Source organism: Prionailurus viverrinus, chromosome B1, assembly GCF_022837055.1.
Source record: "Prionailurus viverrinus isolate Anna chromosome B1, UM_Priviv_1.0, whole genome shotgun sequence".
Classification (NCBI taxonomy): Eukaryota; Metazoa; Chordata; class Mammalia; order Carnivora; family Felidae; genus Prionailurus; species Prionailurus viverrinus.
In genome coordinates this window covers 15,014,187-15,033,886 of record NC_062564.1, presented here as the reverse complement: position 1 = coordinate 15,033,886, position 19,700 = coordinate 15,014,187, and the positions used below count along the sequence as shown (strand labels likewise).

The window sequence follows — 19,700 nt, the reverse complement described above, 5'->3', positions numbered from 1 at the left end:
CTCTTGAGCCCCAGAGGAAGAGCAAATGATGTAGTTAATGGATTTCCTGTCGGCTCATGATGTCACATATGCCCCATCTCACGCTGATTAGTCACATACGCTCTTTCAGCGTGGGCTCCAGAAGCTTTCACACACGTGTTCTAGTAAACGGCACCCTGAATGACAGCTTTCCACCCAGCTAAACGCATCTTCAATGTTTTCCCCTTCCCTTCCCGTTCAAGGAAACCACTTCCAAATTTGATGTGATGGATGGCTATCACACATTCATCTGAGAAAAGAATCCTCTTAAATACACATACGTAGTGATTTCATTTCAGGCTGGAAATTCATTGAGAAAAGTGCTCTTGAATAAACTCAGTTTTGCCCCTAATGATGCTGTTTTCATTCCCGATTAGCAGATTTTGACTCTGGTTGGACTTCAAGCATGCCATTAGCTAATCTGCCACACTGATGGGAATAAAATTCTTCGTAAAGCACTTGGTACCTCTGTTTCCAATCTTAACACTTTTGTGGAAATACATTATATTTTCAGAAAAGGACTCTTAAAATTTCCCCATTAATTTGTGAAGCTTACATGCCCTCCCCCTGCTTTGGTAGAAATATTTTATTTTTCAGAGTAGAGGTGATTTAAAGGCTTTAGCATTTCTATTTCTCTTTCAGTTTTTCTTTTTTTTTTTTTAATGTTTATTTATTTTTGAGAGAGACAGAGACAGAATGTGAGTGGGTTAGGGGCAGAAAGAGAGGGAGACACAGAATCCAAAGCAGGCTCCAGGCTCTGAGCTGTCAGCACAGAGCTCGACGCGGGGCTCAAACTCACGAGCCGTGAGATCATGACCTGAGCTGAAGTCGGACGTTCAACTGACTGAGCCACCCAGGTGCCCCTCTCTTTCAGTTTTACTAAGTCAGAAACCTGTGAGTTTGTTTTATTGTTCCAAGAGATTCAGAACATTAGCCTTTTAAATGTGTAGGGCAATAGCATTAGAAATAAGATTACTTAGGGGCGCCTGGGTGGCTCAGTGGGTTGAGCATCCGACTTCGGCTCAGGTCATGATCTCACGGTTTGTGGGTTCGAGCCCCACGTCAGGCTATGTGCTGACAGCTCGGAGCCTGGAGCCTGCTTCGGATTCTGTGTCTCCCTCTCTCTCGGCCCCTCCCCTGTTCATGCTCTGTCTCTGTCTCAAGAATAAAACACCAAAAAAAAAAAAAATTACTTGGCCTGATTGGTAGGAACTGAACAGGTTCCAGGTTCAAAGTCCTCAAAATGGTAATAAGAAGCTTAGTTTACAAAGAGATTGAAGACACCACAAGGACGCTCAAAATATCCATCCACCCTACCAGACAGATTCAAAGTTTAGAAAATATTCTCTGAAAGTTGGCCCCCATCCCTGATGTAAGCCTGCTGGAACCAGTAAACAGGTCAAACTACTGAAGTGGACAGCCTCACCACCGCTCTTTCATTCCCATCGGAACGGATAGCAATGCTGTCTGAACCCTATGCAGGTTTTCCCACCATCTGACAGTAGGATGTTCCCATGAAACCTTCCAGAGGCCGAAATGGTTAAAAAGTAGATACACCCGCTTTCCTAATGTTCGCAATGATGCTTCTTCACTTTTACGAAAGGCCCAAGTTAGTACGTGTTTCTGCGATCTGAAAGAAATCTGAAGATTTTTGCTTTCAAAGGAAGAAAGCCGTTAATGAGTAGGGTCTCTCGTCAAAGCCAAGGGCTGTGAACGCAAACTTTGGGAAGGCAGGGCCTGCCTATACTTTGGCAGTAGTTCCTAGAGAATGGACTATTTCATCCTAACCCCTTGTGGCCTTGAGTTTGCTTCTCATCCGGGAGCCAGGTAAACAGGTAACTGTTTAAAAGGAAGTTTGTTCACTGACCACCACAAGGACAACTGGACTTTTCTTGACTGCAAAGTGCACGCCCAGAAGGTTAATGTGTTCACAGAAGTAAATCAAGTTCTTTCATTGTGCTCACAGTAGATCTGAGCATACCTAAAGAATACCCCAAAACATCAGCACTAAAGGGATGGAAAGTGCTAGACTCACCTACTTACCTGCCTTACACCTTCCCTAAGAAAAGTCATCCGTGGCTTGCTAGCACCACAGCTGAGGCACGGGGTGAGGCGGAGGAAGGAAAAAGGGCAATCAACATGGAGAACCCCAAAGATTTCCTGCCCTGTTCCTTCAGTTTCATTCTTAAATCATGATAGCAACCTTTTATAGTATTTGATCTCCTCATCTCTAAAATGGGGAGAGTTATGGGATTCACCTACTCACAGGGTGATTGTGAAGAAATGCGCATCAAGGAACCTGTACATTAAAAAGCTAGATACATATTATTTCGGTTGTACATCTGGCATCTAATGAATTAAGTAGCTCCGATGAGTTGGTTTCAGAATCCATACATGACTAAATGACATCTTTCCTAGGGCAAAATGCACTTTAAAGTCCAAAGGACCTTAAACCAACTTAAACTTTTTCAACCAGCTTTTAAGGCATGCCAGACACCATAAACACACATCACTGCAAGAGATCATCTAAGTTGGGAGCTGTAGGTGCTCCGAGATGCCTCTGGCCACGTTTGGCCTGAGTCATTAATAGTGATAAATGTATATAGTACTCCAGTTTCCCCAAAGGATATATTTCATTATTGCCGTAATAATGAGTAGGGTGAGCGGCATTCATAATGAGGGTTCTGGGCATGATCCTGAGAAAGCTGACGGAGGTAGAGCGTTAACAGCAAAAATATTCCTCACACTTAAAAGTTCTTACTTTCTTGAAAAAGAAAGCTATAGTGGAGTGCCACCTTCAAAATAAGATTTCAGGATTTGATAAGCAGAAGAGGTGAACCAAGACGCTGGTTGCTCAGTGCCCGGGCTGAGCGTGCCTCCGCTGGCCTGGCGCTCCGACAGGCACGTGCTCCCGCAGTACACAAAGCAGACACCTCCCGGGAAGCTGTGCTACCTCTGATTTTCACACTGTGTTTTCAAGCAGTTTTTGGCCTCAGATTTGGAGTAGCAGGCCTCTGAGGTCAAGATTTTTCATGTTCAATATTAGATCTCCCAGCACAGTTGAAGCTTCTACCTTCCCTCCCCAATCCCCCCTTTTCAAAACCCTTTAGTCCCCAACGAAAGGGACTAAAGAATTTTGGAAATGTGGCTGAACATGACTTGTGAGCCAGCACTGAAAGCTGGGAGTGTGGACATCACCTTGCTTGGTCTTTTTTTTGTTTGTTTGTTATTGTTGTTGGATCTTAGTTGCTCAGTGAATTAAGTACTGGAAGATTCGAATAAATGGCCCACTTAAGACTTCTGTATCTCACGGCAGTGGAGAGGTATCAGTCTGATAATGCTCTGTGGCTAAAATACTCATGCCATAGAATAAAACTCCCTATAACTCAACCATTCTCCTTCACAGACCTTCTTCATGCATCAGAAAACAACGTAATCAATTGAGGTGTACAGAAAATACAGTTTAAAAACAGGTATAGTAAGTTTTGACATAACTTCTAACCAAAGGATATTAAAATACGAAAGGGGCAAAATTAGGAATTGCTCTGTAGATTATCTAACCGCGGGAAATTTATGGGCGGTCTGCATATTCCAGTAGAGAAAATCTCCCTCATAGTAGTGGACAGACACATCCCTAAATGTGAGAAGGCTGTCTCCTCAGAGAGATCTTACCTCCTACCAGGACAAAGCGTTTAACCTTAAGTATGTTATTAAAGAAATGAAAATAAAGCCTATGTCAAGAAATAATCCCATTCATAAATTCTATATTCTGCATTTCAAATTTAGAGATAAAACAATACATTCTATGGCGAGACTGGTTCAACGATTTCGTGAATATATGCATTTATCTGCCCCCAAGCCAAAAACCTTCCTTTCACTATTATGTAGTGGGAGATTTTTGAGTTAGAACCCATTAAGCTATTCTCAATATCTTCTTAGCAATGATCTCTAGAGCACCACAGCCTTCCCTCTGTGGAGGTGCAGGGGCCAAGCGGCACTGTGCAAGGTTGAAAGCTGGTGTTCAAAGCATTGGTCAGGTAGTGTCTATATGGGTAAGAAACAGTCGAACATAAGGTACAGGCAAAATAAACCACACCTTCCATAAGCAATGGTCTTGAACATCTACCATCAACTACAAACCTTCAATGTGCCTCTCCTGTGCCCACTATTAGAAACTCAAGAGGAAAAAAAAGAGCAGAAGACAGAAATAGAAAGAAAAGGATATATACATTTGATTTGATTTGGGACTTAAAAAATATTTAGCAGCAGTCGTATTTTAGAAAAGTCATTAATAGGTAGACCAGTGGTTTTCACACTGAGTGCCATGGCCCCCTGAGGTCAGTTAGGGCTCCTAGAGGGACAGGCAGAGGAGATGTGGGGCTCCTGGCCTCACACCCTCTTCCACCAGAGCACCGTCTCTGTGGTTTGTTTAGACATTAGACTTCCACACACGTGTTAACTTGGAAAAAAAGGTTATATGGCAAAAATCATCATCATCATAATCAAGAACTGGCCCTTTAAGGAATAATAAAGGTCTAATATGGGACAGACAGATTAACGATTCCCAATTTGGATTTGGGAATGCTCCGTCCCCAAATTATCCAGAGTAAAGTGAAATCATAACAGAACTACATTTAATTCTTAATAATTAAAATAATATATGAAGCATATAATCGTATCTGGGTACTTGTTAAAATTCTAAAACATACTGTAGAATCTTGGGAATCACAACTCATGAGAAATGTCAACCTCTCAGTAGTATTTCTGCATCTCAGAGTCACCAATCTGGAGTAGAATTTAGAAGAATTGGGTCCCCAGTCGCCCTTTGAGGAGAAGGAAGAGTTAAGGAGAAAAAAAAAGGAAGTTGCACAGACGCTCTTTGGCTTTCTTATCCCCTGAACCACTTTAAGTGCTCTCGACATGCCAGTCAGGCATTACATGCTCTCTGCTGTTAACCCTTTGCTGAATTACCAGCTATAATCAGAGTGCCTAAATGGGTTGTGTCAATTCTGCAGGAGGAGACATAAAAGTGTGGGCACACGTTTTGATCTAATGGAGCAAGGGCCCCTCATCTTCCTGTGAGAGACACAAGATTCCATTTCTCTGTGGATCTGAAATGTATGAGCAAAGGGGGGAAAGGGGGCGCAGAGAGTCAGGACTGCAGTGGCAGCAAGCATCTGGATGCCCCAAGGGGTTGAGATCTGTCATTCCCACTAGAGGGACCCCTGTCTTTGAGTCAATTAATTTATACCCAACCCCCAACTGACTACTGACCACTCATTCTACCCAAAAAGTTATTGTTTTTGAGGACCTAAAAAAACAAACAAACTTCTTTTACCAGCATGGGGGCAATATACACATAGAAGAAAAATACTGGAAAATGTTGGTCCTAGTTAGATTGGCCTGATGCAAGTTTGAGGGAGGGAGCCAACCCACCAGTCCAGATTGGTGATCTCTACAGCTGCAGAAACATTTGTTTCAATTCCTGAAAAAGAAGTCAGAAACAGGTTGTTAACAATACAGCTCACACAACCCTTAACCCGCATTCACAGAATTAAAACTGTGAAATCAAAAAACGTTTCAAGTTATTTGCATAAAGCCCCAGGCCCTGGTAGGTGTATGTGTGTGTGTGCCCGTGTGCAGAGATGCCTCTCCCTACCGTGGGGAGTTGAATCCACTGTCCACAGTGATGCTGCTGCTGTCCATGCTGTCGAGGCGTGCCGAATGCGTGGCTCTCTGGTTGCTGCTGCTGTCGGTTTCTTTTGGGGCAAGGAGGGTGAGGTTCTTCTCAAATTTCCTCTGTAAGTCTCTTTCCTTCTCCCTCTCAAGGAGCCACTGCATGGTGCCTACATCATCTCTGTTTTTTTCCTCCTCTGTGTTTTTGTTTGCCCCTTCCTCAGAGTCGTCGTCATCAGAGACATTGTAATAGTCAAAAGAGGCTTCCTGGTTCCCCCCGGACTCCTGCTGACGCTGGGAACCAGGGATGGCTGGTGCCACCGAGGTCCCCAGGGACGGCTCCAGTTTCTCGCATCGGCCTGGCAGTGTGTCGGCAGGTGTCTTCGGGAGAGATTTGAGGAGGGACAGGCTCGATTTGTGATAGCTGTTTACAGACAAGGTGCTGTGAAGAGGTTTGAACAGTGTGTCTTTGCTGAATATCTCTTTCCTCTTGTCCAGGCTGCTGGGCTCGGCGCTGTGGTGCTGGACGAGGCGTCCATTGGCGATCCCTTCTGCCACTGCGCCCGAAACAGCTGGGCCCCCACCTGGCCCTTTTGGTGACTCCTCCTTGTGCCCCACAGGCTCCCTGGAAGAATGTGGGGCCTGCCTATCAGACAGAGGCAGCTTTTTCACCCCTTCCGCCAGAGTCAGAGTGTCATGATCCTCTTTATTCTTTCCCAGAGGTGATGGTGCCGTGAGGACCGTCTCACTGGAGGTGTTGCACTGGAAATAGTCATCTGTAGCTGTTTTTGTTGGACAAGAGTTGAGTTCCCCATAGGATGGCAAACTCTCAGGTGGTTTTCCTGGCTCCAAGAGGCTACAAGCACTGGAAGGCTCCTTGCTGCCACTGACTATTTCTGGAATACACACCTCTTTATAGCTCGTGGATGACACATGAGCCCTTTGATGGCCAATTGCTTGTGCGGGCCTTAACGTACTGTCGTCAATGTAGGACTGGCTGGGGGTTTGGTCGTCTTGGCTACAGCCTTCAGCCAGGTCTTCAGGGGTCCCTAGAGAAGAAGCACCCAGAGGGCCCTTTGAGTTATCCATCGATCTGGATCTCTCCTTGGCTTTGTTGGATCTCTCATTCCTGGACCTTCGGTCCTGGGTATGGCTGTGGCTTCGGTGCACTTTTGAGTGGGAGCTTCCCCTGGAAGGTTCAGGAAAAGGCATCTCAGTTCTCCTTTTGGCCAATTCCCCAGACACATCCCATTCTGGTGTCATGGGGAAATGAGACTCAATCACGTTCGTGTTACTATGCATGATGAAGTTATCTCCTTTGTGTTCAATGATGAAGCAGCCCTCCCTGGGTGCCCTGGTAAGAGGATCACAAAAGTCATACTCTCTGTCACCTGGGATATCCAGATGAGAACCGTCTGAAGGGTCTCCTTTAGACACTCGTGTCTTGCTGTGGGACCGAGACTTCCCATGGGACTTTCGATGAGTCCTACTCTTTTTACTTCTTCCGCTGTGATGGGCAGAGGACCCAGCTTTACTCCGATGTGCTTTCTCTTCTTCAAGTTTCTTCATCAGTGCAGTGTGTCTCATGACATTTTCCACGGTCAAGTCCGGGTTAATACGCCTAATGATTTCCATTTCCACCTCCCTAGGGATAGTGGTTGGCGTGTCTTCATCTCGCAGGGGCCACTCCTCGGGAGGAAACTGGGCAGAAAAATTGGCTAGCTGTTTGGTCTTATCTTTTTTAAAACTTAGCCGGAATAACTTGAGCCCAAATTTTTTGGACTGCTTTTCGCTATCTTTCGGTTTTGAGAGAGTTTCTGTCTTATACGAAAAGTTGACAGTACTTTTGCTCTTGTCAGTGGGTGGCACCTGGCAGAGTGAAGGAGGGCAATAGGGGTCTTTGCAGTCCTTGGCAGGTTTCCTCTGCAGAGTCGAGGCGTGCATGCTATGCACGTCTTCTCGGCAGCAGTGGCAAGAGTCGCAGTGGTTTCTGGGCAATGTTCTTTCCCTGACGCAGCCTGAGGCAGAGGGCGTTATGGTTCCGGGTTGTGGAGAGGTACACTGAGACCTGTCAGGTATCCTCTCATCCAAATGGTACCATTTACTGTTAGTTCTTATGAGAGAAGGAGTAATGAAGTAAGTCTGCGGGGTCACGATGAAATAGCCATCCGGAGTTGGGTAGATCTTCCTCTCCCGCACCAGCGTGTTGAGCGTGTGCCGTAGAATCTCTTGGCTTGGGGTGGGAACACCTAAAACCAAAGGAACACACTCATGAGAATGTAGAGGGAACTTGTTGTTGGTTCCCAATTTTTCAGGATCTGCTATGGACTGAATGTATCCCCCCAAACACTCACATGTGCAAATCCTAATCTCTGGTGCGAGGATGGGGCCCTCGAGATGTGCCCTCGTAAGAAGAGGAAGAGACAAGCCACTCCCCCTCCCTCTACCATGCGAGGATATGGCCGGTTTCACGCCAGGAAGAGGGCCCTCACCAGACACCAAATCTGCAGGTGCCTTGATCTCAGAGCTCCCAGATTCCAGGATCGTGAGAAAGAAATGTTTGGTGCTTAAGCCACCAGTTTATGGGAATTTTTTACAGCAGCCCAAACTAAGACAAAATCGTATGAATTTTGCCAAGCTTCAACGTATCATCCACATGGCAAGCCAGCAGGATTCAAAGGCGTTCGGGAAGAGAGACAGAAGTTAGGGGCAGTGAGATTGCTACGGTTGTCACAAGGTCTTTCCTGAACCGAGCCATGAAAAGGCAGAGTATTTTTAAAGGATGGAAAAATGAAAAATGTTTTACATGATATAATATATGTTTACAGAAAAGCCTTTCTCACTACAAAAAAAACCTAAGGAAACTGGGTTGAAATAGCTATCTTGATCATCAAAAACCAATAGAACATATACAGAGGCCACCATACATACTTGAAGCTACTCCATACACTCACTTTTCAAGATTAAGCTTACTTAATAAACTTAACTTTGTAAGTTACCTAAAAGGGCAATCAGACTCGACCATTGTTCAAGATGTACCCTCCAGGTCTGAAATCATTACCTTCAGTTTTGAAAGTGACTACGTTACTGATGAAGTTTGGGTGACAATGTTCTCCTTCTTGGACTAAGTCAGCAGGATGGAGGTAGTTTTTCTAACTCATAACCAGAGAGCCCTAATAAATACATTTGTGAAAACTTAGAAGCTTCTCCATCTGTCTGGTCACTGAGTCCGAAAATGCCATAGTCCTTAGAATAGAAATTCCAGAAGAAAATGACAGACTTCCTGGTACCGTGGCCGATACTGTGTTCAAAGGGTTCTGTGTGCATGTCTATGCCTTGTCTTTCTTAAGAGACAGAATTACAAGTATAAATTCTTAAGAGAGAGTAAACTCTCCAGGTTAGAGGACATTTACTTATTTCTTGGATATTGTCCATTCCTCAGTTCCAGGCACACTGAGGGCGACAGTCCTGACTAGTTTGATCTGGATGGTATAATTTGGAAATAGGTCAGGTTGAATCATACTGCCAACATTCAACCGTGTCTGACCCACAAAAATGTAATTTCATGGGATTCAACCTGACACAGTTAAGGTAGTGTGACGTGGAGACTGAAAGCCTGGAGCCCAGGGCCACACTGCTGGATTCAAACCCCAGCTCCATCACTGTTACCTGGTGGCAGTGGCTGCATTATGCAGAACCCCACCCACCACACCATTCCTCCATTCAGACCTAATCCCCTAAACCTAAGCATGTGACCTGGTTTGGAGACAGGGTCTTTGCAGAGGTAAACAAGTCAAAATGAGGTCATCAGGGTAGACTCTACTCCAACACGACCAATGTTCTTCTAAAAAGGGGTAAGTGGGCACAGAGACGTGCACAGAGAGAAGACCATGTGAAGAAACACTGGTAGAAATGTCCATCCACCTGCCAAGGAGAGAGGTCTGGCAGTTTCTGAACTCACAGACCTCCGAAGGAACCAACCACCTCTGCTGATACCTTGATTTTGTGCTTTCCTGAACTGTAAGAAAATACATTTCTGTTGTTTAAGCCACCTGCACTTGGTTAGGGTTATGCTAGAAAATGAGTGTTGCTGGTTATCACCTTAGGTAACTTACCTAACCTCTCTGAGCCTCTGTCCATGGTCATCGGGATGTGGATAATAACCCCATGTACCCTTGTAGGGTAGTTGTGAGTTTAAATGAGCTTAAGGCAGGGGCGCCTGGGGTGGCTCGGTCAGTTAAACGTCCGACTCTTGGCTTCGGCTCAGGTCATGATCTCCCAGTTTGTGGGCTCCAGCCTTGCGTCGGGCTCTGTGCCGACAGTGCAGAGCCTGCTTGGGATTCTGTATCTCCCTCTCTCTCTCTCTGCCCCTCTGCCACTCACTATCTCTTTCAAAATAAGTAAATGAATAAACTTAAAATTTCTAAAAATGAGCTTAAGATATGTAAAGCAGTGCCTGACATATACTGGGGGCTCCATGAACATGAACCATATAGTCTCAACTTTGGGGCAGGATCCATGGAAACCCAGATTACCTCCTAAGAACATTCTGTAGCAACCTAAAACAGCAGGTAAACTAAGTTTAGGCTCCCCCAATCCTTCCAAAACTACAAAAGTGGGATATGAAAGCATTAGTAACGGCCTGGGAGAGAGTCGATGAATGCGATGTAACATACACGTCTGTCAAGAGTTACCATATTCAGAAGGCATCCGTAGTGGCGAGGTGGGAAAGGCAACGTTGCTTATGAATAATGTATTGTTTAGTATAATTATTTAATGTTTGAGCTGCATAGTTTCCCTTTAGTCTAGGGCTCTGCTCTTGAGAGAGGTACTCTGGTTTTTATGCAAATGGCTTCAAGGCTGGTATAATAACAATTTAAAAAATTTTTATGATAGTTTCTGCACAAAATGAACTTCATATGAATTAGCGATAGAACCCAAACCATATATATGAAATTCTTGAGTGCCGTCATAAAATAAAAAAAATGCTTGCATATAAGAGAAGCAACTTAAAAGAGCTTCTACACCCCACTAACAACCAGGGCCTCCTGCTGGACAAGTCTGGGGGCACCGTTCACACTGACACAGACTAAAACTCCCCAGATGAGAGCTCTGTGTCTTACATAGTAGCTTGCTTGCAGTCAACACTGGAACAGAAACAAGTTTTTCCAGAACACGGCAAGCCTCGTTTATACGAGTTCACGACTGCCCAGGTTACTATGCTGTCATTATAAAGGAAAGCTGAGGCGTAATCCGGAAGAACAGCTGTTACTACAAACCAAAACTGTGACGGTATTACAGAACGAAGTCTTCGTGTCTTGGATCCTCACGTGTATCGGTCAAGGGATGTCTAATTTGAAAACACAAGCTGGAAACATGCCCTGTCCAATCAACCTTCCACACTTCTACCTGTGAGTCTTCAAGGCTTTAACTGAAAGTCGCTGATATTTAGGATGCTTATTTTATTATGAAGCCCCAGTATAATGACTGCACTTTCAGTTGTCTGTGAAATCCAGACTTCCATGAGAGGTCTGCAGGGCTCCCCTGGGACAGAGATGGCCGTGATGGGTACTTTTCGAAGTTTGCGCATTCAACCACTTCCAGATTCTGTTCCCATAGTTCATCATGAGCTTGGATTTTGAGGGCTTAAAGAACAAAAAGATGAACTCTGTATCCAAATAAGGCTGACACCCGACTTCTCTCCTTTTCCACACTTTTACATCTTCCAAAGCAAAAACAGAGATCTAATAACACTGCATGACAACGCGAGGTTACTTAGACTTACATATCCCTTTAATGCCACAAATCTGAAAATCGTTGGAATGGAGCGCTTATGTATACCTTCTGTATGTTAAGCATTTTAGATGGAAACTTTCAATGGGCTTCTCTGGATTATTTCTTCTCATTTGTGAAGAACACTGGCTGAGGGAGAATTTAGCAAGAACCAATGTAAGGGGATGAGATGGGAGACAGAATATTATATATGTATATGTATACATACATATACATATATAATAATATACACATATACATATATAATAATATACACATATACATATATGTTAAATGTATATATAATATATATTATATATGTACATATATACATATACATATACACATATACATACATATGCATATATATACACATACATAGGTTAATATTCTCTAGCAAATTCACAAGCAAACTTCAACCCCATTAGCAGCCTATAGGTCTCTTTCTCTGAGAGTCAGCTTTCCTCCCAGGAAGATCCAATCATGAACAACCCAACAAGTACTAGTTCAATTTAAGTGATCCTTCTGGATGGGTGGGTGATGAGTCCTTACTTAGCTGAGAAGCAAGTATTTATTCTTTTTATACCTTAAGAAAAATTCTTGTTTCTATAATGGAAATTCCAAAATTCAACCAATATAGAAAGGTGATAAAAGGGTTTACATTTCAGTATGTCAGGCATTTTTACTAGGAGACTTTTCACTAAAAAGTTTCTTTAGAATATGGGTGTCTAGGGGCACCTGGGTGGCTCAGTTGGTTGCGTGTCCAATCTCAGCTCAGGTTATGATCTCGCGGTTCGTGGGTTTGAGCCCTGGTGTTGGGGCTCTGTGCGGACAGCTTAGAGCCTAGAGCCTACTTTGGATTCTGTGTCTCCCTCTCTTTCTCTGCCCCTCCCCTGCTCATGCTCTGTCTCTCTGTCTCTCAAAAATAAACACTAAAAAAAAAAAAAAAAAGAATATGGATGACCAAAACAGTAATGGAGGCCCAAATCTAGACTATTCTTTTTACGTATAACATATGCATTAAATATGAGAGTTCAAATGTTTTAATGACATTAAGTTAAATATTAAGTTAAATAAAGTCAAAACTTTATTTTCAGGCAGTAAGCTATATAAAAGTAAACAGTCATGGGGCGCCTGGGTGGCTCAGTCGATTGTGCGCCTGACTTCAGCACAGGTCATGATCTCACGGCTTGGGAGTTCGAGCCCCGCATCACGCTCTGGGCTCACAGCTTGGAGCCTGGAACCTGCTTCAGATTCCGTGTCTCCCTCTCGCTCTCTGCCCCTCCCCCACTCACCTCTGCCTTTCTCTCTCTCAAAAATAACTAAACATCAAAAAATAAGATAAAATATGAACTATTGCTGAACAAAGTTTTAAATCATTACTACCACGCCCTAAACCAGTGGTCAGCAAACTTTTTCTCTAAAGAGGTAGAATGTAATTATATTACTTTGTGAGGCCTCTGATCTCCCAGCTGCAACTACTCAATTCTGTAACTGCCGCATAAGCAGCTAAAGACAATACATAAACAAATAGTCAAGGCTGTGTTCTAACAAAGTTCCAAATAAAACTTTCTTTACAAGCATAAGTGGTGGGCCACACTTAGCTTGCACCCATGGTTTGCCAACCCCTGCCCCAGACTCAGATCTGTACAGCGCCCCTGCAATGTGGGGTTGACCCGTTAGTCATCAGTGTCACAAAGCTGAAAAAGGTGAAGTTCGCTCCCCTCGGCCTGTCTGATGACAAGGCATTGAGATCTAAATTCACATGCCATAATAAAAGCTAGCAAAGCAGTCATTCTTTTAAGTACAGGTGACCTATGGATTTCTCTACAAAAGTATTCCAACTTAGTCATATTGTAATCAACTGCTTGGCAATTTACTACTTTATTTTGCTATTTTTCACAATTTACTCTTACATACCGGCTCTGTGTTCTTTCCATTCTCTATTTCATAGCCCAGTAATGGGAGAGATGTAACCAATTTTGGAAAAGCTAGGTGATCTCCCACGAAGCTACATAAAAACAGATTTCAAAAGCTGTGGGGAAGTTTGATGTCAGAAGAGGCCAACCAGGTACAAGGCCACCAAGAAGGGTCTTTCTTCACAAGAGCATTACATCTGTGAACCACATCGGTCCCCTTAGATTGCTCTCACCTGGCACTCTGTTTATCTTGCTACTGAAAGGAAAAGGGTTTGCCTGAAAGTTAACAAAGAAAGACGATCAGACAGTGAAGAATATTCAGAGATAATGTTAGAAAATTTAAGGTTAATTTATAGGTTGCAAAAGGTCGGTCGGTCTGTGTTAGAGTTTTTAAACAGCACACATAGTTTCCAAGCGTGTTAATTAGAAAACTGAAGAAGGAGGAAATAAATCACTGGGAGAGAAATGTAAAGTTCCTTCGGGGCAAAAGGAAAAGTGGGGAGTCTCAGTCAGTTAAGCGACCAGCTCTTGATCTCCACTCAGGTCAGGATCTCATGGTTTGTGAGTTCAACCCCCGCTTCAGGGTCTGTGCTGACAACATGGGATTCTCTCTCCCCCTTTCTTTTTCTGCCCCTCCCCAACTCACATGTGGGTGCTTTCTCTCAAAATACATAAACATTAAAAAAAAACCAGAAGTATTCCTCTTGCCCTCTGCCATGGGTGGGGTGCATTTTCTTACACCTCGACCTTGAGTTTGGCCAGGTTTGCTCTGGCCCATGAAATGTCAGTGGGTGTGGTGTGACCGAAGGGCTGAAGAGCCTCTGTATAACCAGACTTGTTCTCTTGTGGCCTCTGCCGTCCTCGTTAGCAGAACTTGCCACTGCTTGTCCTCTTTTCCAAAAAGGATGGGGTACAGGTGGAGCAGGGCCACCTGGGCAGGTCCAGTCTGGATCCGCTGACTCCCGGAGAACCCCCAGACACATGAGCTGAATAAACGTTCACTGCCGTATGCCATCCATGACCTGTGATTGTTACCCGGCATTTTGGTGGCAAAAGGGAACTGATATAGTCCACAGCTTCTGTTTCACCAAGGTCCCTTCTAGGTTGGATGAAAACTATGTCGAGAGTTCATTTTTTGGGTAAGCTCTATTTCCATCTAGGTACATGTCGAGTCCAAGCTGCCAAACTGGTGGCCCGATAACGTGCTTTATTTGACTTGCAAGTCACGGGCACCCGTGTGTTAAAATGTACACACACACCCAACACACACGTAACTGCCAATAGTTAAGGAAATCTACAGATGTCACAGATTCTACAGAGTTTCCAGAGTCTCTTGAAAAAGCAGTCTCTTGAAGCTCTGGCAGGGTTTGACGTTTTTGGGGGGGGCGCAATACACGGGAGCTGAGGACCGGGCTGCCCCCCTTGAGACAGGTCACGCTGTCTTTAGCTTATCACTATTCCTAACGTCTTCTGGTGCCGGAGGCACCAAATGCCATTGGTAGGGCAGCTGGACTATTGTCTTCTTATTATAATATTTAAGAGACAAGGAAACATTTTATTTTTTTCCTTTAAAATGAGATCTTAACTAATTTATCAAATATCCTATTATTAAAACTCATCAGGCCATGACACAAGCATGCAAGATGTTTTTGTTTATTTGTTTGTCTGTCCTTACTATCGCTCTAGTGTAATCCCTTGGGACTAAACTTTTCCGACACGCTCCCATGCGTCATGGGTGGCTCAGTCGGTTGAGCGTCCGACTTCGGCTCAGGTCGTGATCTCACGGTTCGTGGGTTCGAGTCCCGCGTCGGCTCTTTGCTGACAGCTCGGAGGCCGGAGCCTGCTTCGCATTCTGGGTCTCCCTCTCTCTCTGCCCCTCCCCTGCTCATGCTCTGTCTCTCTCTCTCTCAAAAATAAACACTAATTTTTTTTTTAAAAAATAAAGGTTATGTTGAAGTTGACTAGAACCTTGGTGGGTTTTGCCAGAATTCTTCACGCATCCTGACTGTATTTCTTCTTCTCAGTGCCCCTTAAAAAAAGCATCACATTATCACCTGGAGACGGCACGTTAGTTTTGAAATAACAGAGATGATTTGATGTCTAATTACAGACCTAAGGAACGTTTCTGGCCAGTTTTGGCAAAACATTTTTTTTTCTATTACATTTCAATGAGAGGCACCACGGTCCACATGAGGTCCCAGAGCGACCAGCACACATGTCTGTTTGGAAAGTGCTACATTCTCTTCCCATTACCTGGGAAACACGTGGTCAGATGCTCCATCAGCGCTTCCTGGGTGACAGGTTTTCTCGCTGAGTTCATTGCTGAGATGGCCAAGCAAAGGATTTCCCCGAGTGGAATGAACTGAGATTGACTGATGGGAGACATGCTGATTGGTGACACATCACCTGCAGAAAGACAATTTTCAAGGAAGCAGTTCATTAAAAGACCCAGCCTTTTGTCACATGCACGCGCGCGCGCACACACACACACACACGCACACACCATGACCCTTCCCGGTTCCCAGTATCATGAGGACGATCAACTCTGAACGCTGAAGCTTGTTACGGCCACACAGTGGATGCCCCTCAGGTGGAAGGATGCCCCCCGAGCAGTGGAAGCTCCAATGGCCTCGGCAAACAGAACCTGCCTCTAAAACCTGAGATCTCCTTTCAACAGACTTACAGCTGAAGGGCGTACGACACGAGGCTGAAAAATGAGCTCTGTTTTTATTAACTCGGAGCCGGTTTATTTAAGAACTGCCATTCCCATCTCGACAAATGCACTTGGGGAAACGTGAGGATTCATTCATTCAAATGTTGAGTGGCTCTTCACGTGTCAGCCATCTGCTGGGGGCTTGGGATTTCCTTGGGAAAGGGAGTGAGCTCCCCTCCCCAGATCATCTCTGCTCTCAAGGAGTAAGGGGAGGAGACAGGCGACTAGACCGAAGTCCACCGTTCTCCACAGAAGGCTGAATGACAGACTCTGGGACAGAGGGGACAGGGCGGTGGTGCAGCAGCACCGGGGGCGGGGGTGGGGGGTGAGGGGAGGGGGTGCTTAGAAGCTGGAAGTGAGAGGTTTCCCCGAGGATGTGCAGCCGGAATCAGGTGCTGAAGCGGGAGTGTGCCTGGGGCTGGGAGGTGTGGGGGGAGAAGGACTTGTAAGCAGCCGCTTTCTGGGGAGGAGTGGGGAAGGGCGCGGGGCCACCACGAGGGGACAGCTGAGCACGCGAGGCCTTCACCCTGTGAGGGAGGGTGAGCCACGGAAGGAATTTCGGGAACGACAAAGTCAGATGTGACTTTCAGAAGCCGGATGGACTGGAGGGAACAGGAGAGAGCAGATCACCATCCGCAAGGGACCCTGTGACCTCCTGCCCGTGTCTGCAACTGGAAGAATCGGTGGCGGCGGAGGACAGGCTGAAGACCCAGCCGCGAGGGGCTGATGATGGTTCCTGAAGAGCATCAACGTGCACCGTTGAGGCTCTGTCTTCACTTCTGCGGTCTTTGTGTTGCAGTGTGGTGCTTTTCAAGTTATATTCCGAGGATTCCTAGGATTCCCCGTAAAGATCTCTGGGGTGGGGCTAGGGCCCCAGCGGAGGGAGAGACTGGAAGAGCAGGAAAGCCTGAAGGTGCCACCTGGGTGCCACCTGGGGCTCGGTAGGGTGTCGTGTGCAAAAGGGCCCCACAGAAAGAGGGTAAAGTTAGCAGCAGAGCAGAGGATCTGGGAGCTGCTGAGCTGACTTCCCACATGTATTTACATAATCTCTCCTTTTTTGTTTCTTGGGCCTGATTTCTCCCATGTAATAAACTCCCAGATGCTGGCCAGAACCCAGGCTCAGGTCAGCCTGTGGCACTGGGCAGTGCCCTCCTGGGAGTATGTCAGGACCCTCTGGGGTGGGCCAGCTCCTCACTGTCGGGCACTCAAAGCTGTGCCCAGCCGCGATTCCCGGTTTGCTGGGAACCCAGAGGCCCTTCGAGAAAGAACCTGAACGTGCTTGGATGGACTAGATGGGAAAAGGGTTGATGGGTGGAACCAGGCAACGGGGCCCGGGAATGAAAACCCCCAGAGGGGGGTTAAGCCTAACAGGTGCAGGGATGAGGCAGAGGGAAGCCGGAGTCAAAGCCTGAAGGCCCCACCCCTGCCACCAAGCCCAGCTCAGTTCGGGGCTCCAGTCAGTTCTGCTGTGGCTCCGTGCTCTCCAAGACAGGGCGGAGAAGAGTGGTCAAAGCGAGTGGGGAGTACCCAGGCCCAGAAGGAGAGAACAGCAGAAGGCAGAACTGACCAGAATACATGAGCTTTGGGGGCCAATGGAACAGAAAGAGAAGAATCACAAAGAGAGGCCTCCTTCAAACATTCGGTGGGGTAGCAGTGGGTGGAAGTGAGAACGTGGAATTTTGGCTGCCACTGGGGGCATGAGCATCACTTGCTGGCTGGTAAAGCTCAATTCATACTGGTGGCTCAAAAGTGAGGGCTAGGACCATCTCAGTAGGCAAGTGTGCGACTGCCTAGAACAGCATATATATATTTTTTAAGTTTATTTATTTTGAGGGGGGAGGGGCAGAGAGAGAGGAAAAGAGAAAGAGAGAGAGAGAGAGAGAGAGGGAATCCCAAGCAGGCTCCGCACTGTCAGCACAGAGCCCGACGCAGGGCTCGCACTCACGAACCTTGAGATCGTGACCTGAGCTGAAATCAAGAGTCTGACTCTTAACCGACTGAGCCACCCAGGCACCGTCAGTATAGATCTTCTTAAAAGCTATTATACCCTCAGTTCAAACCAAATTAATTCTAAAGGCTCAGGCGTAATAGATGAACCGGTGGTAGTGGTGAGGTGCAGGGGAGGTGGGAGTCTGGAGCTCTTCCTGTTCAAATCCCCCCTCCCCACAGCGGCCCCTGTAGCTCAGCCACAGCCTCCGGAAAGATCTCTTCTGGAAGTCCTTCTCTCTCCCTCCGCCTCCTGCAGGAGAGGCTGGGGCACTGAGGCTAGGTTCTTGCTCGGTTGGCTAAGGCATCTGGGGTCGGCGGGCCACGGGGGAGATCAGTGCAGATTCCGGCACCTTCCGACCCGGGATCCATTTGGGAGCTGAACACCTTCTGAACCTTGCCTATTACGATTAAGGGCTTCTCAGAAGACCAGGGGTACAAAACCACTAAATATGATCTTTGTTTTTTGAATGCAGGTCTCCCTTCTAGTCTTGTAGAGGATACAGGGAACTTGCACTCTCCAGAGAAAAGATAGGGCTGTTAGCAAACGGACCGCTTGAGTTCAGGCCACTCTTGTCCTTATGCTTTTAGCTAAAATGATCTGTTTAGTTGAACTGCTATCTCCTAAGTTAATTTCTTTTCATTCTTCACCGCCAACTACAGGGGCCAGCATGCTTCAAGTGCGTCTGAATTGCATTTGCTTCGAAAAAGCTCAGTGTTGCGACAATATTGAAATATATGCGCCATAACTTTTCACTCAGGGTACAGAACGGAATGGAATCTGGAGGCTCTAAGTGACTATCTCGTCACCTCATTTTTTATACTGCATAAGATAAATTATTTTCCACTCCCCGCAGGTCCCCAAGCCCATCGGCAATCCTTGTCTACCCCGGGCCCAGGTGCTCCCTAGATGGGCTCCTCTGCTCTATGTCCAGTGCTACCTGCCCTCCAAAGCACCGTGCTCTCTCCTGACCCATTGGGATGGCTTGGATGACTGTCACTTTTCCCTCTGACCTGACACTGCTTTCCTCACAGGACAGCCGGGTCTTAGAAAAACAGAAAACATGCCCCCACCCTGCAGAACGTCCTACAGTGACTGCACACAGCGCCCCAGAGAGGGATCGCTTCACCAGGCCTGCAGTGGCAGGGTCAGGGTCTGGGTCTGTCCACCCACCTCTGGGACGGTCACCCTCCCACCTCCCCACCCTCTCCCTCTGCCACGCTCACAACCTCCCCTGTTCTCTGATCACAACAAGCTTTTTCTGCACTGGGGCCTCTGCGTGTGTTGAGCTTCTGGGATGCTTCCTGCACAGGCCTTTGCTGGACTGGCTTCTCCTCCTTTGGGTCTCAGCTTAAGGCAGGACCTCCTCAGGGAGCCCTGTCCTGACCACCCGATGTACTGCTGTCCCAACGCTACAAGAGAGACTCTCTCCTGTTACCCAAGTCTGATATGTGATTTAGAGTAAATGCATATTTGGTCTTTATCCCCATTTCTTGCACAGAGCTCCTAAAACCAGGGGGAATTTCCTAGGTGAGGAGAGACATAAGGTGTCTTTTGTTACGGTAATCAGGTGGCTTTTAGACCTGAAACTAGGGACAGACCAGCGGGAAGGGGG

General features: G+C 46.2%; 1 protein-coding gene across 3 annotated transcripts in view; it reads right to left on the bottom strand.

Annotated features, from left to right (window-relative positions):
- Positions 1–19,700, bottom strand: part of STOX2 (storkhead box 2) — a 115,664-nt gene that overhangs the window by 6,377 nt on the left and 89,587 nt on the right. For all 3 annotated transcript variants that reach the window (XM_047856629.1, XM_047856630.1, XM_047856631.1), the window contains 2 exons: positions 15,639–15,791; positions 5,678–7,943 (listed from right to left, as the gene is read on the bottom strand). In XM_047856629.1, coding sequence (XP_047712585.1) covers positions 5,678–7,943; positions 15,639–15,791 — 2,419 coding nt within the window. The remainder of the gene's footprint in view (positions 1–5,677; positions 7,944–15,638; positions 15,792–19,700) is intronic.